General features: G+C 42.9%; 1 protein-coding gene across 1 annotated transcript; it reads right to left on the bottom strand.

Annotated features, from left to right (window-relative positions):
* Nucleotides 1–9,347: 9,347 nt before the first annotated feature.
* Nucleotides 9,348–16,993, bottom strand: LOC124470346 (serine/threonine-protein kinase H1-like). Its single transcript, XM_047024187.1, has 4 exons — nt 16,728–16,993; nt 16,020–16,461; nt 15,636–15,860; nt 9,348–10,221 (listed from the first exon to the last, which is right to left on the bottom strand). Exons 1-4 carry the CDS (start codon nt 16,991–16,993, stop codon nt 9,931–9,933), a joined length of 1,224 nt encoding a protein of 407 aa, XP_046880143.1. The 3' UTR covers nt 9,348–9,930.
* Between the last annotated feature and the right edge of the window lie 3,811 nt (nt 16,994–20,804).

Consider the following 20,804-nt stretch of genomic DNA (forward strand, 5'->3'; position numbering starts at 1 on the left):
TTGTCCATCCCCACAATCCTATATTATCAGACCACTGCCTGGTAACCTTTAAAATGGATCTCTGCCAGAGCCTTGGAGGCACCCAGAATATTTCTATTAGCCGCTGCTTAACCCCAAATACAGCTCTGGAACTGGCTAGTATTCTACCCGCTGCACTAGAAGCACTTGATGTTCCGAATAAATCATTAAATGCTAAAACAAGGGATCTGAATTTGGTTCTTCAGCAATCCCTAGATTCTGTTGCTCCACTCAAACCAAGGAAAAGAATAGACAAGAAACTGGCTCCATGGTATTCAGAGGAAACCCGCACTCTCAAGAGGTCCACTAGCAAAATAGAGCATAAGTGGCGTACCACCAAATTGGAGGTTTTCCGCCTGGCCTGGAAGGACAGCCAAATAGAGTACAAGCAAGTCCTCATCAGGTCCAGATCAGAATATTTCTCTAAGTTGATTAGTAAGAACAAACACAACACTAAGTTCCTATTTGATACTGTTGCAAAACTCACTAAGAAAAGTACACTCTGTGTTAGTTCAGATCTCTCTCCCAATGATTTCTTAGATTTCTTTGACCAAAAAATCTATGCAATAAGGGACAAACTACAGACTAGTCCTGGAGGAGTGGCCATCAACACTGATTTTCCCTCTGTACCCAGCATTCTGCATGTTGAGACTCTCACTCACTTTAACCCTATTTCTATGGAAGCATTCATCAAGCTGATAGATTCCTCGAAACCCACTAGCTGCCTTCTCGATCCCCTCCCTGCCAAACTTTGTAGGGAACTTCTCCATATTATTGGACCGCCCATGCTTAGTATTATTAATGAATCTATTGTAACTGGACAAGTCCCTGACGATTTCAAACAAGCTATTATCAAGCCCCTTCTTAAAAAACCAAACCTGGATCCAGGTTGTCTTAGCAATTACAGGCCCATTTCAAATTTGCCATCTCTCTCCAAAATTTTGGAAAAAGCTGTGGCAAAACAGCTCACTGAGCACCTCTCCTCAAATCAGCTCTATGAACCTCTCCAGTCTGGATTTCGTCTTCACCACAGCACTGAAACTGCATTAGCCAAGGTAGTCAATGATCTATTATTAGCCTCTGACGCGGGCTTTAGCTCTGTCCTTGTTCTTCTAGACCTAAGTGCAGCTTTTGACACTGTAGATCATGAGATTCTCCTGGAACGTATGGAGAACAATGTTGGGATTTCTGGTACTTCACTTCAGTGGTTCAGATCGTATCTATCTGATAGATCACAATATGTCCACTATGATGGTTGCTCATCCAGGAGCTCCATTGTAAAATATGGAGTACCACAGGGTTCAGTTTTAGGCCCTCTGTTATTTTCACTCTATATGTTGCCTTTAGGAAACATAATTAGAAGTTTTGGGGTAGATTTTCACTGCTATGCAGATGATACTCAGCTATACATGTCTATAAAGCCGGGAGAATTTCCACATGCTATGGAAACCTGTGTTTCCGGGTTGAAAACTTGGATGACTGCAAATTTCCTTCTTCTTAATTCGGATAAAACCGAGGTTCAAATTTTTGGTCCGAAAAAACACTGAAATAATTTATCCCATCTAACCTTAGACTTAGACGGTGTCAAAGTATCTCAAAGCCAGCTGGTAAAAAATCTGGGAGTCACAATGGACCCAGACCTTTCGTTTGAGTACCATATTAAACAAATCACCAGAACAGCATTTTTCCATCTACGTAATATTGCCAAAATACGAAAATTCCTCTCAAAGGACGATGCTGAAAAACTAATACATGCTTTTGTTACGTCCCGATTGGACTACTGCAATGTGTTGTTCTCTGGCCTCCCAATTACCTACCTAAAAAACTTACAGCGGGTGCAAAATGCTGCTGCTAGACTATTGACTAAAACTAGAAAGTTTGATCATATAACATCGACTCTTATCTCTTTACACTGGCTCCCTATCCAAGCCAGAGCTGATTTCAAAGTTCTACTACTAACTTACAAATCTCTGCATGGATTGGCACCACTGTACCTCTCCGGTCTCCTTGCACCCTATTGCCCCGCAAGGACTCTAAGATCTCAAAATGCCGGCTATCTGGTAATACCCAAAGTTAAGAAAAAAACTGCTGGAGGTAGGGCGTTCTCATATAGAGCACCTCTTCTTTGGAACAAATTACCCATCTCAATTAAGGAAGCTGATACTGTCTCGACATTTAAAACTAGATTAAAAACGTTCTTGTTTAGTCAATTCTATGATTGTTAAAGGGAAGTATGTGTGTACTTTCTATGTAAACCTGGGGTGTGTGCTTGCCTATGTGTGCATCACATGTAACTTTTAAATTTTAATTATAGCTTATGTTCACATTGCCCAGCTAGATGTTACAAATAAAGTAAACCTGTTACTGTATATTGTTAGTATTATTATTATTATAGTTCCGTTGCTGTATATTGTTACTGTTATAGTTTTTATTACTAGTTGGAGACAACGGGGGACTGGTTGTTTTCATCCTTATTCGTATAAGTATAACCTACTTTAGAGTTCTTTCCCCTGGAACAGATTTCATGTTCCAACTGAGGGGGGCTGTCGTTGTTTTGGTGTGTGGGGCTGCATCAAATACCCTTTTTGCTCTGTTAAATTGCTGCACTAGTCCACACTTGACCGGTGGGGATCTCATTCTATTATGACTGTAACTGTTAGCTGCTCCTGGCATTCTCTAATCCCTGCTCTCCTCTCTGTCCCCCCCCCCCCCCACACACACACATTCCCTGTGGTGTGGGGGGTTTGAGCTGTCAGGACCTGCTTGGTCGTCGGTCTGCCAACGCTGAACCAGGTCGTCACCCGGAATCCAGTCTCCATGACGGCCAATAGCGAGTTTCCCGGTCCCATCCAACGTCTATAAAGCCGAACAATGGATTTTGGTGTTTCAAAACCCATTGACACTGTATGACTATGTTTAGCTTGTGTTCTGCTCCTCTCTCTTACCAACCGTCTCTGGAGGAGGGGATCCCTCTCTGAATTGCTCCTCCCAAGGTTTCTTCCATTTTTTCTCCCGGTGGGAGTTTTTCTGGGAGTTTTTCCTTGTCTTCCTTGAGGGTTTAGGTTGGTTGAGGGGCAGTTCTATGGGCGCATGTGAAGCCCTCTGTGACATGCTTGCGTGTAAAAAGGGCTATACAAATAAATTTGATTTGATTTGATATCCTTTGGTTGTGGTGAGAAAGAGGAAAAGAGAAAATGAGTGAGAGAGATTGGGATGAACCAAGTCTTCATCTAGAGGGCAGTGCAGACCAACGTAGTGGCAAATTCTCAAGCATCTTTGTAACGTTTTCTCTGCTTTCTCATGGTCTGACGTCACAGCTCATTTACCCCACAGAGGACATCCACATATGGACACAGGTCTGCTATTTTAAACGTACACATTTGAATTAATACATCATTAACTTATTAATATGTCGTTGTGTGTGTGTGTTTTGTTGTGCTCCATTGATTTAATGGGTTTAACTGAGTTTCATCATCTCATAATCACAAAGCTTTATATTTTGGGTTGACGTTAGTCATGGTGACAGTCTGGTAAATTGGATTGTCACTGTGCAAAGCAACAGAAGCCAGCATCATGATCAAATCAAAGAGATGTGTAGCAATAAGTGAGTTTGGTGAGTTTGGTCTGACGTTGAGAGAAGGCTTGGGGAGGAGTAAAGAAAGCCTCTAGCTAACCGTTATCCTGTGGATATTCTTCAGCTCTGGAAGCCATTAAACTCTCTTCAGTCATGGCTAGTGGTAAGCAGTTTCCATAGCAGCAGAGAGCCCAACATCAACGCCAGGATCCGAGCCAGAGCCTCGTCCAATGTTAGAAGTACACCCAGCAGCCCTCTAGGTCTCCCTTCTTATGACTCTGGAACCCAGACCCATTTCGCTCTCAGTCCCCCTCAAGAGTGACGTTCAGGTGGAAAAACATTCCCTAGGATACAAATTCGGGATAATCTGAAAAGCATTAATCAGTACACTGAAATGGGATATAAGTGCCTTTTTACTTCCCATTCATAACTCTTTTATTAATCTAAGATCGTATGGAGGTGTGATTAAAAGAACTCATACGGGCTGATTTATAAGTGTGTTCTTGATTCTTATAACCACAGGGAACATGAACAGATGTATGTACTTAAGGTTTGTACTTATGTGTACAATTGGCATTTAATGTTCTGTACAAACTAATGCCATCAGTTTCTGCTATTTTAAAACCAGAAAAGGAACAAAAGAGCACCACCATCTTTGTCGCTTCACGTCTGCAGGGTTCAGCTGTGGAGGCAGGTTTGGCAGAACTCACAGGAAGGATCCTGGAAATGTTCATCCTGGCAGACTCAGATACCACAGCTACAGATGACCAGACTAGGCTTCTGGTGGATGGACACATGCTAGGCTGAGCCTTCACTCAAACACTCTGCCAAGCTCTGCCTCCCAGAAACGGCATAAATTAACTTGTTTTGGATTCTGTCATCATATCATCAGCGTTCACAGTGAAGGATGGTTATCAGAGTGTTGTGGACATTTAGCCTGCCAGTGGATTCTAATGGTTTCCACAATGATGTTAGAGACAGAAAGTTACCATAAACCAAACCAACCACATATGTATTTATGTAAAAAAAAGAAAACGAGACAAAGAGCGTCACAAGATTGTTTCCAGCTGTGTGGCTCCGCATGCACTTACACTTTAGTACCAACTCACAAACTCCCTCCTACATCTTCACTGATGAGGATACTGGAGCCCTCAAAGCCTTGATGCCTGGCTCTGCTTGCTGTTCTCCAACCTTGGAGATGGAGGTATCAAGGGTCTGATGAATATGTGGCAATGGATCTATAAGGATGAGAAGACCTTCTTTATATACAATGTAAACTTCCACTTTTATCTGAAAAATGTTGTGGGAGTTAAAGGATGGTCTTCCGATATTTCTTTTCAAGAAGAATCTTGGCAGACCGTGGCAGGAATAAAAATTACATCGTTGCCAATTGATTTTGATAACAAACAGAGGAAATATGTATTATCCAAAGCGTCTGTAATGGTATTTTGATGTAAATGGATTGTTGTGGTATATGATCATGTTATTTCGTGCTTAAGCTTGGATGAGGAGATAATGAGACAAAAAGAGGAGGTAAGGGTATGTGGAGAGGATGTAAAGATGAGACCTCCTATCCTCATCCAGATGACTGAGGTCTTTGCATGGTGAATGGTCTGAATGTTCTCCATTCCATCAGATGGGTTACAGAGTAGTCCTGAGAGAAGTGGAACATCCGATTTATATTTGCTGAAATGCAGTGTAGAGTGCTGAAATTGACTTATGAACCTTTTTCTCATACTCTTCCTTTCACTCTCCATCCATCCATCCATCCATTCCCCCCCCCTTTCTCTCCTTCTCTCTCTCTCTCTCTCTCTCTCTCTCTCTCTCTCTCTCTCTCTCTCTCTCTCTCTCTTCTCTCTCTCTCTCTCTCTCTCTCTCTCTCTCTCTCTCTCTCTCTCTCTCTCTCTCTCTCTCTCTCTCCCTCACAAACACACATACGCACACACACACACATTCAATTTCATCTTCAGAAGGAGTATAAATAAATCCCATTTACAGAGAGTGAGAGGCTTCCACATTTTCCCACATCCATTTCCCCCCTGGGTGGCCATTCAAACATATTCATAATGTACCCATAATAACTTCCACCAACTGCTAGAGTGTGTGTGGGTCAGATGGTTTGACACTTTCAAAAGCCACAGAGGTCTAGAAGAAGAAGTTTAAATATCAAACACAGACAAACACATACAGGATGACAGTCATACAGCATATGCAGACACACAAGGTCTCAAAGGCAATTTCTGTCTGAAAGTCTTTTTCTCACGCCCACAATTTACACACAAGGACATTTTTTTGCACACACACACACACACACACACACACACACACACACACACACACACACACACACACACACACACACACACACACACACACACACACACACACACACACACGTCCTTAGCACCCACAGACACAGACAGATTAAGAGATGAAAGGCTCTGTCAGGATTATTCTGCAACCTCTCCAGCTGTTTTACATCAGTGTGGGACTATGTCTGTTCTCTGTAGTAGGCAGAATTGCACAGTTGATGTTGGCCTTTAAATCAGTGTTTTTGACCTCTGTCTCACCAGCCTGTACAAACGGGATAGCTCTCTGCTCCTCATTAGCCCAGCAAATTGCCCTGCACTGTTAGTCTATGTAACTGTAGCCAAAAACTATTTTGCAGGTTTGAATATAACTTACTTACACACATACATAAACATAAGTTACAGTCTTTCCATTTAGGGTCTGTTTATTAAGGGGTCATAGTACAAATTTAAATAAAGTAAAACATCACTGACTTTTGTGCCCCCAAGAGCCCAATCGAAAAAACGAATCAAACTGAAGTTCATATAAGCGTTGGCACCTTCCGGTCTGGTGCTGAAATAACCCTGTTCTCTTTTTCTCATATATTGTTCATCATGGAAGGTACATTCCTCCAGGCGTACTCAACCAAACCAACACCTGCTGGACCACCCTCACATCCAATCTGACACACGCACACACACACACACACACACACACACACACACACACACACACACACACACACACACACGCACACACGCACACACACACGCACACACACACACACACACACACACATTGGGTGGAGTCCAGGTGAAATCCACTAACCCAAATGGAACCCTGCCATGAAGGGGAATGACATTCCTGAAACTCACAACCCACATGGAAATATAATAAGTCACAGAGTAAAGTACTAAACATTTGTCTAGACATGTAAATATAATGTGAAATTGAATGAACATTATACTGCGAGGGGAATTCACATGAAGTCAAGATAGTGGTGTCCAACAGCAGGCTAACCCCACGGATCCTCACCCCCTGACCATGTCACCTGTGGCCAAAATAGTATAATTATTAATTACAACAAAGCTAGCTTTCAGCTGGTGCAACATAAAGTAGACTCCATACCTGGTTAAGGGGTTTGCTCTCTAGATTTGCCCGTAATAAAAATGCAATCATCACAAAAAGACACTGCACAAAAGAGACTCTTGCCTGAGGTCATAAATACACTCTCATCTGCTGCTAAAGGGCTGAACACTTAAAGTAATATGATTGTGTACTTTCCATTCAGGACACACTTCAGAGACATAGTAAACAAAGAGTAAGCATTCACAGCGACAAAACTATCGCCCATATCTAATGTCCAATCTCAATGGGACATTATGAAAGGAGCAGGTATAATGTGACTTTTATTGCATCTTAAAATGAGAGTAGAATTGACTTAACTTGATTTCCCCTACCACCAGACAGGCAGCATAATAACAACACGACAGGAAGTATTTATTCTCATCTAGTAAGGACATTCAACATCATTTACTATTCTAATAACAACGACAATATTGATTTCCTTTTCGAATTAACAGGTAGGCGATGCTCTTAAGTGAACCAACCAAAATGTCTGAATCTGGTACTACTGTAATAGCGATGTCTGTGGTGCCTGGGGAGAGCTGGGCGGGGCAGGTGGTGGTGGTGGGGTAGGGGTCTCAGGCATTATCCAACCCAGCTTTGGGCTCCTCTCTCGGGAGGAGGGACCTCACCATTGCTCCCTCTTTATTTCCAAGAACAGGACATAGGCTGAAGATCACCCTCCTCTCTACTGATCCAGTTCCAACAGCAGGGTACAGCTCAGAGCCTAATGTTTCAGGGTGATGGGCACTCAGTGATGTCTGCAAGTGGAGTCAAAGACAAGAGGACCACATGCTGGCAGACAGATGAAAAAAAGAGAGCGTCTCGTTTCAATTCACATATACTTCCCACTGAGCTGGGATGTGGTGCACCAAAACAAACTGTGTGTCTCTATCTCTCTCCTCTTCCTAACACGTTGAGGAGGTGCCCTGAGGAAATCTTAATCTTCAGGTAGCCTTTATTCTGTGACTGGAATTCACATTCCAGATTAGTTTGTGTCTTGTGTCAGTACACATTTCCCAGATTTAGGTCAAACTTCTTTATAAAAAAGAAATGCCTACTTCAGCCTTGTGGGATTATACACGAAATAAGTAATAATGGAACACGATTCAGAGAAAAGGGCAGATTTATTTATGATGGGTTTTATCCCATTGGAAAGCAGACATTTTTTCCAGAGCAATGAGATCTGTAAATTAATCGGTTAAAATAATCCTTATTAATGATGCAGCTCCAAAGATAGAAGTTGACAGAGGCATTAAGTGGGATATTTACAGAGAGAAAATTAATAGACTGAGACCTGTTTTCACATTCTCTATTAGTTAAACATTATTTGTCTACACAATGGAACTTGTTCATTTAGTACAATCCACTGGCGGTTCAACATTTACTTAAAAGAACTGTATTTTTTGCTTGGGTTCTTTTTACAAAAAAGACAATGATGTATAAATACGGTGTAATGCCATGTTATGCTCTATTGTTCACCTATTTCCAGATGATTTCCAAATACAATTTTGGTTATGAAATGTCAACTCCATGCCATGTTCTAAGTTATGATATATACAGTGTAGATTTACATTGGGCTTCCTACTCCACCTTGTTTCTGTCACCTTGCACTCCAAAAATGGGACACTGATTTTGACCCAAATATCCTCTTCTGTCCAAACCTTAATGTTACCTTTCCTGTCTGTAAGACGGAGAGGGGAGAAAGCCAGACAGACAGTCGTCTTCAAATGAGGACATTAATCATCAAGATGGATAACAATGTGGAGAGAAATACCATGAATATATTTTGTAATAATGCCAGATGAAATGAAGCTTTACTAGCAATTATACCTCACATCCTATTTGCATTTTTATGTATTTTCAAAGTTTGATTTCTATTTTGTATTTTTTCGGGGCCACAAATTGACAGAAAGTTTTCTTGAAAAATATAAACATCAGCCCAACTTCAGAGGGGTTTTATGAGGAATTCTATAACTGGTTGTTGCCATTCTTGATTGTGATATTGGCAATATCGCGTTCCATGCCGTTGTAAAATCCAGCATAACCTTACAGGTTATCCTCATAACATTCTTTAACATTCCATATTACTGCGCATTGAATATTTCAAATAAAAAAACACGGCAAAGGTGTCCATCTGGCTGTTGCATGGCAACGATTTATGTAGGAATTATACTTTGTAGTGGCGGAAGAATGACGGTTTATTAATAAACTATTTTGTTTCAAATTGTTTTTATTTATGAAACCATATCAAATATTTATAGTAACAATTTTAGAACAGGTAAGGTTTTTTTCTAACAACTCCCCTTACCTGTTACCGCGCAAAACATGGCCTCTTGGGGCTTATTGCTTAATTTGTTCAATGGATGGAACTTTTAGTTAAGGGAAATAATGGCAAGTTGGATGTAATTATCTAATATTACACACAATTAAGTAGTTAATTCCATTCTGTAGAGCAAACCTTGAATATCTCTGTGTTTTGATCTGATGCTGTCCTGGAGGACTTGCTTGGACCCTTCAGTTAGTCTGTATGTGATCTAGGCCGGGAGGCCTGGAGAAAGTCTGAGTGGGAGTTTACAGTCCACACTGTGGATGCTGCTAAGATCGTCCTCTCCCCAACACCCCTACCAGACAGGGCTGCCATGGCCTTCCTATGACCCACAGACGGTACTGGAGCCTGGTACAGAATGTGAGCTCGGGGAGGCTCTGAGGCCTGCCATGGCAGCCTGGCTTGAGCTGGAGCAGATGTTCTCTTCCCTACATTAACCTGCCTGAGACTCAGATTCTCTGACTGGCAGCAGGTGGTGGGTCTGGGGTTGGTGTTGCATGGAGGAAGCTCCGGGATGAACTTCTTTAGGATGGGGGAGGGGTGGGGGGATCTGCAGGCCAGGGCTGAGCGGCTGGGTGGTGTGCTTATGTTCTGTCTACTGTCTCCGTCCCTGGTCTCCTTCCAGCTGAGGCATTTCTCTCTCTGCCGGCGTGCGGTGAAGCCCACCAGAACCTGCCAAGCTGGGGCTGCATGAGGAGGCGCGGGACGCTCGTCGCCGGAGGTTCTGGGAGATGGAGCGCTGCAGGTTCTTCACGGAGGAACCGGCTGCCATGGTGACAACCCAGCGATGACTGAGGGCCTGAGCAGCGGTCATGCGGGAGCTGGGGTCAGAGGCCAGCAGACACTCAATAAAGTCCTTTGCCAGGTTGGACACGGAGGGCCAGGGCTGTGTGACAGGGAGACAGGAGAGGGTGACTGACCTTGCTGTAAATATAATGTAATGTAACACTACTGATTCAATTTCATTCACTCATACAGAAGGACTAAATTATTGTATTTGTATTAAGCGTTAACAATCTATATTCTACACAGAGGAATACGTTCAAAACCTACGGAAGTAAGACAAATTCCACCTGGCCTCTGTGACTCAAGTCCAATGCACCGTTAAATGTCAGTGGGCATCAGATATGGCCTTGGCATTGTAATGTAGAGCCAGACAATGACAAGACTGGCGTTTGGTGGACACAAGGGAGAGAGACCCAGGACTATTCTTAGCTTTTATGAGAGTCACAATAGAACCCCACACTGCCTTACATCTTAATGGTTTCTTCACTGTTGACTCAAATATCAAACTATATCCTGTGCCACCAACCAAATGCCACTCAGGAGTGTTTCACAACAACAGTGCACTGCATCTCATATCGGCACAGAAGGCCATTTGAATCCATTCAATACAACATGATCCTTCTGTTTCTGTCAGGTAGATAATATTGTATAATCCCTGGGCAAGGCAGACACTTATTCTGTGACCTTTATATTACCCGAGTGGAATCACTGAATCCTTTCTTCTGCAGATATTTATGTAATGATTACATTAATTATGTTGCAACCCGACTGAAAAGCATCCTCGAGATTAAGTCCAATACCTGACATGAGGTAGGCAGGTAAACTTTTCCTGGGTAACAGATTAATGACACTTCTGTTCGAAATGCGTAAGAAACAAGCCTTACAATACCTATTGCGCTAACAGCTTGGCACATTAGCCTGTGTGTCTCCCCCAGAGATTTTTTATCTTTCAAACTTTAAAGTTTTGCATTTAGCTAATTTTGTGTTTTTTTCATAGCCTGAGTTCATGTTATTGTGCAAATTCATGCAATGATTAGTATCACTCAGTGCTGAGGAAAAAACGATAATGTTAATCAACTTCATTTCTCTTGAAATCTCTCAAATGCAAAAATATTCCCATAATCAAGTCAGTGTTTTTGTTTTGACATTTCTCTGTGACACATCACTGATTAGAAAGGGGAAAAAGTGTTTCTCATCCTTGATTCAACCTTATGCACATGCAAGTAAAGAAGTTTTGCCTTCCATTTTAATCCAGAAATGCATTTCTTCTCCAGTTTTTTTCTGTCTCTAACACAGTAATGGCAATTAATCAAGCATGAAATTGACAATTGCAAGATTGGTGCCAACGTGAGGAATTCAAAGAAGCAGGTCTCGCTTATATGCACAGAGCTGTGGAGAGAGAGTCCACAAAGCATGGTAGAGTAGGGCGAAGTTGGTAGCAACTGCTGCAGCGCAATAAACATGCATCTCACAGACTTCTCTCATTGTGTTATTATTTCACACCTGAGAGACAGTCACACTGCCAGGAGAAAAAGTATTTGATTGAGTTCTGGGGAACACACCTGCCAGTCCTGACTCTCCTATTTAAAGTGCTGTTTGATTTGCAGTTATTTAATGCATGGTTTATGTATGTTTCTTGTTGTGTATATAGTGCATCTATATATATCTTGTGGGGCAGATTTCTTTTGTTCTACCTCTGTCAATAAACTGTATCTATGAAGAGGAGTCATGTCTTAGGAACTGAGACACCTAAAGAAGTTTTATTTTTCTCTTTTATTTCCAACATTTTTCACATCAAAAAAGACTGAGGCTTTATTAGGTTTGGAAGGAGAGAGAGTGGGAGTCATACATCACTGCCGAAGAGAGTCGGTTTGCGGCTGTGAAAGAAAGTGAAAGTGAGAGAGAAAGAGAGAGAGAGAAGTACAATATCAGATGGAGAGACTGTTAAGTTTGGTCAGGGAATTTCCAGGGCCTTGCTGGATTCTTGAGCAACATCTTGTTAGAGCAGGAATACGAGGCATCAGTTAGACTGTGACGCTAGCTCTGTTAGTATCTGGCTACTGCCTTACCTGAGAACGCATAATTACAACAAATGAAGGAGGCGCTGGAGGCGGGTTGACTATAATGTGATTGCATGTGGATAATACACGCTTGAATAATGTAAGACTGCATGCAAGCCTCTCGGACAATTCAAATTTATTCTCAGTCTTCCAGTCTTGTTTCACCCTGAGGGATTTTCATTTTCATTTTGGTATAATATCTCACTTAGATCAAGGACAGGAGAGAAGCAGAGATCTATTTTTCTAACTTGTACATAAAGCTTTATCAAAATGTATAGATTTTCTGCCTTACAAGAAATATCCTTTGCTCTTTGCTCTGATGTGAAAAGAGGCAGGAGACATTTCAGGTCTGGTGAAATAATTCACAACACGCTCACTAGGGGGCAGGCTGAGCTTCTCCCGGTTGATGAGCTGACATTGCTAAATTAAAATAGCAGATATAGGGGTCATTACTGTGTTTCTGTTTTGCTCAAAAGTCAGAAAAATCGATGAGCCCTCAAATTATAAAAGAAGGCTGCAGACACAGGAAAACAGGAAAACTCAGTTTTTTATGTTTAAGGATGCGCAGCACATAGACCCGCACACCTACCCCATAACCTGAATGCACATCAGATGAGATGCTCTGATTAGGAGTGAGAAACGCTCTCACCCTGCGCGCGGTGCACAGGTTGAGCCATAAGCTGTAACAAGCCCCGAGGCTACCTCCACATCTTTCCCTCTATCCATCTCCCCCTCCCTCCTTTCCCCCTCCCCTCAGTAAACGTATGAGCATGAGGCTCTACCACAGGGCCCCAGGGTGGGAGATGTCACACCTGTGGTGCACTGGGGCAGTGGTGGGTAGGCAGACCATGTGGGGAGAGATGGAGGGATGGAGGTTGAGACCAGGTGCTCCAGGGTGTTTACACAGCTGAACAGGTCTCAACCCCATCTCGCCGTTTGGCCCCTGGATGACATGGGATCTATTATTCTGCTGTCTGCGCCTCCGCACCTGCCACGCTCCTGCCTCGCTCCTCAACTCCCCTCCGTTTGCTCTGTTCTAAGACAACATCTATGTAAGGAAGGCAGAGTGGCGGAATGAGGTGGTGGTGGGGCTGCAGCCCCCCCTGCCTTTTCTGTTTTGTTAAACTGCGATGGCAATTTAGAAAGAAATATTATGAAAGTATTTTCTATACTGGGATATTTGATAGTTTGAGAGAGTAGTAGCCTAACCGAGCCAGACCAAACCCAACAGGCATTCTGTTCTTTATCTCAGAACCCGACCCAAGCCCGACGCAGTTCATGTAAGCTGAAGCACTGAACTGAACATTTTATTTATTTTTAATCTATATTTTTACTCAAAAGAAGTTGAAGGACCACATCAAGTGAGACCACGGGGACGTGACCAAACCCGAACATACTTTCTAAATTCTGGGCGACAGGTCCCATCAGGCTGTGGTCAGGTAGCTTCTCTCTATGCCACTGACCTTGAGCACCCCCAACTTAAAATGCTTTCCATTTCGAGGGATTTCTTTTAAACTAAAGACATCATGAATTCACATTCTAATCCACAAGTTGAGAGTGTGTGTGGGGGGTGGGGGTAGACGTGTGCATGGCGTGGTGAACAGAGGTCAGCCACACTGATCAACGTGATTGATGTGTAATCCATCAAAGACAGAACACTGTGTTGACATTCAGCCTTACATGATGACTCAATATTATCCTCCACAGTCATGGGAGGACACAAGCTAATTTGTGCTTCAGCTTACCGTAACACACATTTACCATAAGGGATTTTATATTTACTTCAGTATACCACTAAGCAACACAATAGAAACAAGTACATGAATTAAATGAATTAAATGAATTAAATGAATTAAATGAATAAAAATGATACAAAAGGGATTTACAGTAAAGTGAATGTATCCTTTTTTAGGGTATAGCTATGACACCCCTACAGAACAAAACATTGTTTGTAGTTTATAGTGACAGTTTGAGAGCCACAAGAAAGGCAAGGAGAGGGAGAGGGGATGACTTGCAATAAACCGGCTAGGCTGGAATTGAACCCAGGCCACTGCAGTAAGATCTTAACCTTTGTGGTATGTGCTGTACCCGGTGAGCCACCAGGGAACCCCAGATCTCATTCTTAATGTCAGCAAAGTTCACTTGCACAACAACTAAGCTATCTGAATTATTTCATTTAGGTGAGGAATGTGACTTTTATTGTACTTATTTGATTGCTTTGTTCATTAATTACCCACGCAGCTACTTTACTTTCTTTCCACAATTAAATAATTGACACATTTCTACTATGCTGTGAGACTTTTCCAGCCAACAAAGGATTTCCAAAGTGGCACATACAGAGCTTCTCAAACTGTGAGAATGAGGCTGTCTGAAATTCTTTGAACTTATTCAGCAGATCCAGAATGAAAAAAGTTATACAAAATGAATACAAAATTCGTTTTTAGCTTTAAAATGAGCCATGCAGAATCCCTGCAGCTGCCTCCCAGACATTCCCTCAGCCCGAGGTGGTCTTGGCCTTAATAGGAGACCCATTAAACCCGTTACGGAATAAGAGAAAATAAGCCTGATGTGTAAAATTCTAGCCTGATTGTATTGTTCTCTTGGTGGTCATTGCAGCGGTAAACAGGAGGATAACAGACCATGGCCAGTGTAAGAGAAGCTCTCTAGCACCAGACGGAAATGTCAGCCGACATCCCCCAGAGTTGGGGTCATACAGACTTTAAAGCCACTGAATAATCCAGTCTTGGGTGTAATCGGCGTGAAGGAACAGAGCCCCAAACTCACCACCACAGCCGAGGCTAGACAGCACAGGCTGTTCAAAAGATCCAGTTCATTTACACTGGGAGCAGCAGCTGCGGGATGAGCGGAGGTAAACAACACAGAAAAAGCGTTGTTTCCCTCTAAGCCTTTTCAAAACGCCAACTCAAACATAAAACGGAGACACCCAAACAAGCATATGCATCCCCTTCAGTTGTTTAACCACACTCCGATCGCTGGAAGGGATCAATAAATGGGAAAGTCAGTCCTATCAAAGAATAGACAGTTCAATTATTTACAGTGTTTTACACGGCAGGCAGAGATCATGAGAATTTGCATTTGATAGTGTGCATACAGAGTGTGAGCGTGTGTGTGTGTGTGTGTGCTGCCTGAGGGAACACATTGTAATAGTATCTGACTGTGTTTTATGTGGCAAAGCTGAAAATGGTTTCATGGATCACAGCCTACAAAACACACATACACACACACTTAGCAAAACTGTTGCAACGCTAACAACATGGAAAGCAGACCTGGATGTTACTGTAAAGGCATAGGTCCTATACTAAGCACTGAGCATTTGATTTATGTCTATGTTTACTTGGCGCGGATCCATTGTTTTTTCTCTGTCGGGGGCAGAGTAAATCAAGTGCACCTCAAGTAGGCTTACTTGCTGTGGCTAAATGGGCGAGACACTCACCTCTCCTTGGAAGCTGTATCTGCCTGTCACGATGGCCCTGTAGAATCTGGGCCGACTTTCATCCCCAAAGGGCACTGAACCACTTAGCAGGATGTAGGAGATGACCCCCATGGCCCACATGTCCACCGCACACGTATAGGGTCTCCTCAGCACTACCTCAGGGGCCATGTACTCTGGGGTCGCACAGGTAGTCCTCAAGGCCCAGTCAGCTATTACACCACCACTGTTTCCTCTAGCTTCTGTTTCTCTGCTTCCTCCAACCCTCTCTTCATCTTCTACACCGCTCTTCATTTCTCCTCCTTTTATAATTTTGTCTCCAGCTCTATCCCCACCTTTTTCTGCAGTCCCTCCTCCAACCCCTCCAGCGTCCCGGCCTCCCCCGATGCTGGCAAGGCCAAAGTCTGTCACCAGCAGCCTGGCCTCGGGCCCGGGGTGGTAGTACAGTAGGTTGTCTGGCTTCAGGTTTCGGTGGGTAATTCCCAAGGCGTGAAGGTAGGCCACCCCAGCCAGCGCCATCTGCAGGGCGCGGGTGGCGTGCCGTTCGGTGAAGTGCCCTCTGGCCACCACCCGGTCCAGCAGCTGCCCGCCAGTGGCCAGCTCCAGCACCATGTAAACCCGCTGGGCGGTCTGAAACACCTCCACTAACTGTACAACATTGGCATGGCGCACCCTGCGCAGAACTGCCAGCTCTGAAGCACAAACCTGGCGCCCTTCCGGAGCCTCCACCTCCATCATCTTGATGGCAAAGGGCTGCCGTGTGCTTCTGTGCTCCACACGCACTACATGGCTAAAGCTGCCACGGCCTATCAGGGCCTTGATGTCATACCTGATACAAGAAGCAATCACAATAGGTCATGAATATGGGCAAGGAGTACAGCCTGTAGTGATGAAGTAGGTTCGCAGTTCTTCTACTGTGCAATTATGGTTTCAAATGGCCAACACTTATTTAAATTGGCCTGAATAATGTGGATGCATGAGCTACACACAGTTACAAAGTTGTGTCAAAATTACTCAACAGGAAAGTATTACTTTGAAAAGTCTGCACGAATTAATCAAAGGAAAGGATGGTCTAAATGACTGTAGTTATTTTACCTCGCTGTCACTCGAGAGTCAAATTTAGCCCTGTACTTTTCAACTTTTCTCTGTCTCTGCCCATCATTGATTGTCAGCTGCCGGATGCTTCCTGTTGATTGTATAGATCCATCGTGGTCTCCCCATGAGATATTTCGTTTACCGTTACATTTACGTGGCTTTTCTATCTCGCTTTCCTTGTTACTGCAGATCACAAATGACTTTACAAAGCTAACGTAGCCGTTTTTCGAAGAATTCGTGAGAACCTTGCTATTCCCGCAGCCCATTTCCAAAACTCGAATAAATAAATCTGCGGAGGCACAAAGGCAGTAAGCTTCACTCTTTGTGAAACTTCTAAGACCTAATCGAAGTCCCCATGTATCATTGAAGCCTAGCATTGAAACAACCGACAGGCTTAAAGCTTTCTTGGGATTGGAAGAACAATGAAGACAGGTGAGATGTAACGTGTGAATGCATAGCCTACAGTTGTGCGTGTGGTTGGCTTCCTCCATGCAGGTGTGCGGAAAACAAAGGAACGTGTATTTGCGCACACCAGGTGCCAAAAGTCCCATGCAAACAGAAACTGACATCTTTGGAATGACAAACACCACAAGACAGTGCACAATAACACGGGTTTAGCGATGAACGGCCTTACGCCTATACAGTAATTATAAGTGTAATATCACAATGCTGTAGAGCTGTGAAACCAAACCAGGACTGACTGTATAGGGATTTCAAATGTTACAATACAAAACTATGGGTGTGGCGTGTATCATAATAGGGTACTGACACTGAACTATTACTTCCACATTTGGATAACAGGGTGTGGTTGCTCCCTTGCTCAACCAATATCGCGTTTTTACCAGTAGTTGTTACACTGTCACTAATGGAATTAGCCTAAATCTAACCTAGCCCCAGGAGAGCAAGAGCCATTTTCATTCCAAGAGTGTGAATGTCAGTGTTTCTCATTACTTCAAGATCCCATCTCAACCATGTCAATCCCCAGTGACATTTCAAATTGCAGGTTGTAGGCTTTGTAAAAGTGCCTTGAATTTTCACTCAATGTCATTCGCCATTGTAAGCCTTCTTTTTCTTCATCTCAATTTAATGTTTATGCTGTGTCATCAAAGAGGGAGTGGATTCAAACTGCAGTCTAGCTTCTTTGACAGTGTGATATGTGAAGCTTTTATTCTTATGTAACTCTTTCACTCTCACACACAAACACACACACATGCTGATGCATAGCAGTGACTGCAGACTGGTACACAGAGACACAGACACACGCAGACATGAACACACACACACACACAACAGAAGTCCAACACCACATCAGCAGTGAGGTGGTAAATCGTCCTTCAGAAGTGTTCCTCCGGGGAGTCAGCAGTTCGCTGCTATCAAGCCGCTATCTGATTACCGAAAGGCTGTCCGGGATTATAAATGAACCACAACATGTGTGTGGTATTGGTAATGCTGGGGCCTTGGGAGGTGGGAAAGCCATTACAGGTTGCAGTGAATCAGATTAGGCTGGAGATGTGGTCAAGAGGATGTCTGCTGTTTGCCAGTCGAGTTCATTATACTGTTTTGCTGGTTGAAGGACATTATCTGGGTGGGGATAGGATGGAGAGTGGATGTATCACCTAGACGTGATGATTTTCTCAAATTGTTTAAACTGGTTGAGGGTAGAGGCAGTGTTCAAGTTATTTTGAAATTCTGGTGAAGTTTTTGTTTCATGTGACTGCTTTGGAGGTGCTCAAACTACTCCAAGATTATCCAAAAAAATGAAAACAGAGAATTGGTCTAAATCTGTATAAACGGCTCATTTTCTAAGACAACTAAAAATATCCAAGTGTTGAAGACTTTAAAAGTCAAGGCTCGCTACGAAAAGGTGTAATTTTTTATTTTTTTATATATCAGCAGTGTCTATCCTTGATTAGTTACAGAGCACACTTTTTAATGATTAATGCCGCCTTTGTGGCATGCACAAACTCACACATCCTAAACATAGAGCTTTATGTGCACACCAGATAAGAGTTGTTTTTTGTAATGACCACGAATGCCTATGGCCTGATAAACTACCACGCAGATCAATCTCACCAACTGGTGTTTTACCATCCACAGTGAGTCAAGTTTGTCATAAGGAGCCAGTCGGTATGCAGTATTACACTATATTGCCAAAAGTATTCGCTTATCTGCCTTCACACGCATGTGAACATGAGTGACATCCCATTCTTAAACCATAGGATTTAATATGATGTCGGCCCACCCTTTGCAGCTATAACACCTTCAACTCTTCTAGGAAGGCTTTCCACAAGGTCTAGGAGTGTGTTTATGGGAATTTTTGACCATTCTTCCAGAAGTGCATTTGTGAGGTCAGACAGATGTTGGACGAGAAGGCCTGGCTCGCAGTTTCTGCTCTAATACATCCCAAAGGTGTTCTATCGGCTTGAGGTCAGGACTCTGTGCAGGCCAGTCAAGTTCTTCCACACCAAACTCACTCATCCATGTCTTTATGGCCCTTGCTTTGTGCACCTGAATTCAATGATTTGGATAGCTGAGTGAATACTTTTGGCAATATAGTGCATCTCACAGATTAATGAAAGCCTCCCTTTATGAATCAATGGAACAGCAACACAGCATGCCATTATTGTTTTCGAAACAAACACATCAAACGGTCGGGGAGCGAGAGACGATGCATGTTTACTTATCACAAGCTGTTGAGAAGAGAAGGAAAGAGATCAATGGCGAGGTTGACACTTGCTTTTTCACACCCGGGAATCTTGACCCAACCCCTTTTTTACAGTCCAGGGGAATAGCTGCAGTTTTTAAGGCAGCTGTGCGGCAATGAAGGAAGGTGCTGAGCACAATGGGAGAGAAACAAAACTAATTAGAGTGACAAGTGAGGCAGGCGGCAGGTTTGTCAGTGGAGGTGGAGGCCGCCTGCCTCTTGAAGGCAGGATCCTCGGGGACTGCTGACGGATACTCCAATTTTCTTTTTGCACAGAGAAGATTCGTCGGCCAAGGAACAGACTGAAGACAAATTGTCTGTGACGTCTTGATTGAACAAATCATGAATATTGTGCAAAGCTGGCAAAATTGGATTCAGGTGACGAATTCGGTCACACTCTGTGCCCCGGGTGTGACATTTAGTTGTATAGACTCGTATGCGTAATTAATGAACATCTTTCTTAATTGCTGTTCATCAGTCAGGGTCATAAAACACAAAAACATGGTAGGGAGGGAGGGAGGGGGTCTGGGAGGGAGGCTTAGTTTGAGCTTCAACTGTAAAGTAGCACAGAGCATTACTTGGGAAACCATTTTTCTGTTTCTGGTAAACACGCAAGACACTGGAAGGGTGTTAAAACAAGTGTGAATAGTCTCACGCTCCTACAATATACTTAGCGTCTGGCACTTTAGGTGGTATGCCCTTCAAACTAGAATAAAGTTTTCTCCCCGAAGTCATGTTGTAAGGTGAATTATTGGATGTATTGTCTGTACATGTGAAACGTGAGATTTCTGCACTTTTGTAACCTGACCTTTAAATGCGTTCTTGGAAATAAAGGTTAAAATACCTCTACAGATCTCACCCATACAATATATGGTTAGCTTATATATGGAAACCTTTATATTGGATCTTTGTTCAGTGTTAAAACGAGACATGTAAAAAAAAAGGTAGCAATAACTGTAACAGTGTATTTATTAAATATAAATAATAGGTAAGGTGGTAGATCTAGAACCAACATTATTTTTTCTATTGCTCCACACTAAGGAGTTCATTTCAGCTTGATGTGAACTAGCGACCTTGTCTAGACAAGTTTGTCAAGCAGACAATGGCCCTTGATACTCCATCCTCATTTTGCAGCAGAAATAGTCTACTCAGAATATTCAATTAAAGTAAGTGATAGAACCCTCGCTTATCATACTGATGGGAAATGTAATATCTTTATAACATCCATCACTCAAAGGGGAAATATATTTAAATTGTGGATTTTTTCCCAAAGATTGGTACATTTTCTCAGCTTGAAAGGGGGAAATTTAATTAGAAAATGGCACGTTGACTGACTTCCACTATCAGGCCCCCTGCCCTGACTTCAATGTTTG

The sequence above is a fragment of the Hypomesus transpacificus genome, chromosome 8 (genome assembly GCF_021917145.1).
Source record: "Hypomesus transpacificus isolate Combined female chromosome 8, fHypTra1, whole genome shotgun sequence".
NCBI classification, from domain to species: Eukaryota; Metazoa; Chordata; class Actinopteri; order Osmeriformes; family Osmeridae; genus Hypomesus; species Hypomesus transpacificus.

What these genes read in the sequence shown, in the direction of transcription:
- LOC124470346 (XM_047024187.1), bottom strand. Translation starts at nt 16,993, where the DNA reads ATGGGCTGCGGGAATAGCAAGGTTCTCACGAATTCTTCGAAAAACGGC. An exon ending in CAGACTTTGGCCTTGCCAGC is followed by an intron (nt 15,861 to 16,019) that starts ATCGGGGGAGGC and finishes GCTAGAGGAAAC; the next exon opens with AGTGGTGGTGTAATAGCTGA. An exon ending in GATACAGCTTCCAAGGAGAG is followed by an intron (nt 10,222 to 15,635) that starts GTGAGTGTCTCG and finishes CCTGTCACACAG; the next exon opens with CCCTGGCCCTCCGTGTCCAA.